The sequence below is a fragment of the Ictalurus furcatus genome, chromosome 2 (assembly GCF_023375685.1).
Source record: "Ictalurus furcatus strain D&B chromosome 2, Billie_1.0, whole genome shotgun sequence".
NCBI lineage: Eukaryota > Metazoa > Chordata > Actinopteri > Siluriformes > Ictaluridae > Ictalurus > Ictalurus furcatus.
In genome coordinates, this window is record NC_071256.1 from 39,638,240 (window position 1) to 39,643,239 (window position 5,000).

Genomic DNA, 5,000 nt, shown 5'->3' on the forward strand with positions numbered 1-5,000 from the left:
GATGATATCACTCTGGATAAGGACGTCTGCCCAGTTGCTATAAATGTACGTGTGTTTTCACACCTGGCTCGTTTCGAGCATTTGTTTCGGAACCTGGTGCGTTTTCTCCCATGGTTCGGTTCGTTTAGACGTATATGAACACGGCAATCACACTCAGATTCGCACCAGAACAATCGGGCCGAGTCCACCTCTCTGGAGAGATTCGCTTGTGGTGAGAAAGCAATCCGACTCAACGGACTAACAAAGCGACCTCTGTAGCAATGCATGATGGGAACTGTCTTCCTTACTTCAAAAGCGTGTTTGTTTTGTTAATGGTAAATGGTCTGCACTAGGGCTGCAAATAACGATTATTTTCATTTTCATTTTCATTTTTATCGATTTTATCAATTAGTTTGCAGCAGCTCTAGTCTGCACTTATATAGCACCTTTAACCTTAGCGGTTCTACAAAGCACTTTACACTGTTTGTCATTATCACACACACACACACACACACACACACACACACTGTGAAAGCTTGGTGAAAATGAATGATGGTTTCACACTGTCCCCTAAATGAGCATTTTAAAATAAAAGAATAAATCTCTCTCTCTCTCCCTCAGATACACTGCAGCACTGGCAGGACAGTGAGTTTGTGGCAGTGTACCACAGGGGGCGCTATTTCAGGCTGTGGGTTTACTCTGCCGGCCGTCTCCTCTCTCCCCGAGAGATCCAACACCAGATCCAGAAAATCCTGGACGATCCGACGACACCTGTACCGGGGGAGGAGAAACTGGGAGCACTGACCGCCGGAAACAGGTTACACACACACACACACACACACACACACACACACACACACACACACATACATACAAACACACACACACACACACACACACACACACACATACATACAAACACACACTAGGTGTCACTGTCACATAAAACACTTAATAGAGGTTATCGTCCTGATGTCGTCCTGATGTCCTTCTTCTAAACATGAATGATGTTGGAATGTTAATTCTACAGGCTTGCACTGATGTTTGAAACCCAAAAGGAAGTGAGTGCAGGAGATTTTACATGCTGACGAAGCGAATATTTTTACTCTGGTCTTAATTCATTATCTATGGTGTTAAATTTGGGTGTGTGTGTTACAGTATCACCACAATAACGTAAAATACATCACATCTCCGGTAAAATATCGTCCGTGTCACCGCTGTGGATTCACTCCGGCTGAAAATGAAGCTGGACCTCCAACAGGAATATGTGTGTGTGTGTGTGTATGTATGTGTGTGTGTGTGTATGTGTGTGTGTGTGTGTATATGTGTGCGTGTGTATGAATGTGTGTGTGTATATGTGTGTATATGTCTGTGTGTGTGTGTGTGTGTGTGTGTGTGTGTGTACATAGTGCTCTGTACTGGAATACATTCTGGGTGTTTTCCTGCCTCACACCCAGTTTTCATAGGAACCTTGGACCACCTTGAGCAGGATAAAGTGCTGACTGAAGACGAGCGAGTGTAACTTGTGCACTTGGAGTGTTTAAGCACTGCCATTTCCTCACATGTGAATGTGATTACTGTTTGAAATTTAATTTTATTGGTTTTATTTCTCACACAGTCAGTTACCTACATGTGATGTAAACACATCCAAAAGAATGAGGTCCAACTGGAGTATAATTAAAACCAACAAGAATTTCTGCGAGTAGGAGACTGAGCTCTCGCACGTTTTTAACTCTCCACAAGGGGGCGCCTTTACATTATCTATTCAATTCAACAACGCTTTATTGGTATAAATTTTTACAGGTCACAGGTTTTAACAGTGCTTATACAACACACACACTCACACACACAAACAATTACATAACATTTACAGAAAATAAACAAAAAATCAAATAAGTTAATGAACCAGTAAACAGAAAAACAGAAAGAATTAATCTAGGAGTTAACTAAATATAGTGCTCAGGACTTTCAGGGTCTCTCTGTCCCTCAGTCTGTGACGTTCTGCAGTGTATTTCACAGTGAAAGCGTCAGTGTGTCCGTCTCCTAGAATAATCTGCACTCGCTCTTCATCTAATTGGCAGAAATGTGGAATTTCGCTTCTAATTTCTTTTGTGTTCGTATATTTCACAGTGGAGGAGGAAGTGCAGCTCTCTCATCACGTCTCTCGTCACGTCTCTCGTCACGTCTCTTGTTATGTCTCTCGTCACATCTCGTCACGTCTCTCATTATGTCTCTCATCACGTCTCTTGTCACATCTCGTCACGTCTCTCATTATGTCTCTCATCACGTCTCTTGTCACGTCTCTCGTCACGTCTCTCATAATGTCTCTCATCACGTCTCTTGTCACGTCTCTCGTCACGTCTCTATAGTTTTGAACAGTATTCAGTCTGCCTCACTCCGGCTGCTGCACTTCCTGGAATTGACCTGGTGGTGCTGTAGAGTGTGTGATGAAGCTGACTTGCAGATTTCTGATCTGCTCCGGGCAGTTTGGTGATTTCCTGCTCTTACACCTCCTGAACCTGGTTTTAATGAGGAGTCGTTAGAGCGGGAAAACACCGGACATTGTTATTATCACAGAACAGTGTTGTCAAGGTTCACACCCAGAAAATACCAAACACAGAAAAACACCACCATGACGACTCACACACTTCTTTATCTTTTATTTCCTTTATACCAGCATTTGAAACATGAGATTGTGTGTGATTTACTTCTGAGAGTGTTCTGTGTGTGTGTGTGTGTGTGTGTGTGTGTGTGTGTTTGTGCAGGGTTCCCTGGGCCCGTGCGAGGAAGCAGTACTTCAGCTCAGGGGTAAATAAACGTTCTCTGGACTGCATTGAGAAAGCGGCGTTCTTCGTCACTCTGGATGATGAAGAGGAGGGGATGAAGGGCGATGATCCGGCAGGGAACCTGGACCGCTACGCTAAATCTGTCCTGCACGGCAAGTGTTATGACCGGTGAGAAGAATACACACACACATACACACACCACAATCTCAGTGAAGGAGGTGTGGCCTCTGTACCTGTCAGTATCGTTAAAAGAGGTGTGGCCTCTGTACCTGTCGGTCTCGTTAAAAGAGGTGTGGCCTCTGTACCTGTCGGTCTAGTTAAAAGAGGTGTGGCCGCTGTACCTGTCGGTCTAGTTAAAAGAGGTGTGGCCTCTGTACCCGTCGGTCTAGTTAAAAGAGGTGTGGCCTCTGTACCCGTCGGTCTAGTTAAAAGAGGTGTGGCCTCTGTACCTGTCGGTCTCATTAAAAGAGGCGTGGCCTCTGTACCTGTTTTCCCTACAGTAAAATAATAAACTGCATATTTATAACAGCATATCATATATACATTGTTTAAAGTATTAGCCATGTAGTCGAACTGAATTGAATCATTTACTGTGTTATGTGTACAGCGTGTTTAACAGTGGACATTGTCCCAGAGCAGCGGTACAGAAATATATACATTCAGGATATAGATTATAAACGTATGAATTTATCTCTAATGAGCAGCCAGAGGTGACGGTGGTGAGAAAAACTCCCTGAGACAATATGAGGAAGGAACCTTGAGAGGAACCAGACTCAGAAGGAAACTCGTCATCATCTGGGTGACACCGGATAGTGCGATTATAAATAAATACACCCCTTCTGTAAATGTGCTAATACTACATGCTCAAATAGTGCAGTTGTGTAAGCAGGAAATTCATTACAGTTTCTACAGGAAGTCTGTTGTGTTGAACTTCTCCACTGTTCACTGATGGAGACTCGAGTGCAGAACTGTTTGTGGTAACTGTAGTGCTAAAGCTATCATAGTATAACCGTTCATATGAACTGAGGTCCAGAGCATCTTTATGGTGTTTAAGTGGAACCGTCCTCAGTAATCTCAGTGATCTTTAGACTGCACCATGTGGGACATCCTCAGCAGCAGCATGTGACTTCCAACTGATAAGAACTCCAACCAGAAGGGTTGTAGTTCTAGTTAGGACTCTAGCAGCTGCATTCTGGACTAACTGGAGTTTGTTTATGCTCCTACTGGAACATCCAGACAGTAAGGCATTACAGTAATCTAGTCTAGAGGTGACAAAGCATGAACTAATATTTCTGCATCATGTAGTGACAATATATTTCTTATCTTAGAAATATTCCTGAGATGAAAGAAGACTATCCTTGTAATATTATCTACATGAGCGTCAGATGATAGACTGGAGTCAATAATCACTCCAAGGTCTTTTACTGCTGCACATGATGAAACAGAAAGAACATCCAGAGTTACTGTGAGATCAGAAAGATCACTTCTTGCTACACGTGGTCCTAGGGTTAGGGTTAGGCCTAGTAGAAATCGAACTTTACCTCAGTATGCATAGAGCAGTCACCATTTACATCTTCGAATATAAGACCTCTAATAAGACCTGAGCCAGGAGAGGACTGTTCCCTTAATGCCAACAACATTTTCTAGTCTGTCAAGGAGAATAGTGTGATCTATAGTATCAAAAGCTGCACTCAGGTTGAGTAACACAAGCAGCGAGACACAACCCTGATCAGAGGTCAGTAGAAGGTCATTTACTACTTTAACCACTTTGGTTTTATCATTCTCCAGTCTGGACAGTTTTGAGGTGGTAGTGGAAAACAGAACAGTCAACAGTCCCACATTCTGGACAATAAACCGCATCCCCTCCAGGACATACGAGTGAAGCAGTGGAGCTCCTTCAGCTGTAGAAAGGAGCAGTACAGAAGGTTGTGTGTACATCACTGTGCAGGGACACTGTTGACTACACTACTGCACTGAGCCGGTCTTAGGACAAGCTCATTGGACGATAGTCGAACTTCCACCATCCATTATTCATATCCATACGTATCAGCACCGCCACTTTACTTCCATGTTTACACACGGTTTACAGTGTTTACTCTGGTGACACTGTTAGCAATGCCACCTTAATTACACTCAAGTCTGCGGTATCTACAATGTTTACACCCTACTGCACTACCACAGCACACTCGCATACACACACACATACACATATATACATACACATACACACATACG

General features: G+C 43.3%; 1 protein-coding gene across 3 annotated transcripts in view; it reads left to right on the forward strand.

Moving 5' to 3' along the window:
• The window catches only part of cpt1a2b (carnitine palmitoyltransferase 1A2b), a 51,684-nt gene that overhangs the window by 24,142 nt on the left and 22,542 nt on the right, over nucleotides 1-5,000 (forward strand). For all 3 annotated transcript variants that reach the window (XM_053619504.1, XM_053619496.1, XM_053619513.1), the window contains exons 10-11: nucleotides 601-796; nucleotides 2,745-2,933. In XM_053619504.1, coding sequence (XP_053475479.1) covers nucleotides 601-796; nucleotides 2,745-2,933 — 385 coding nt within the window. The remainder of the gene's footprint in view (nucleotides 1-600; nucleotides 797-2,744; nucleotides 2,934-5,000) is intronic.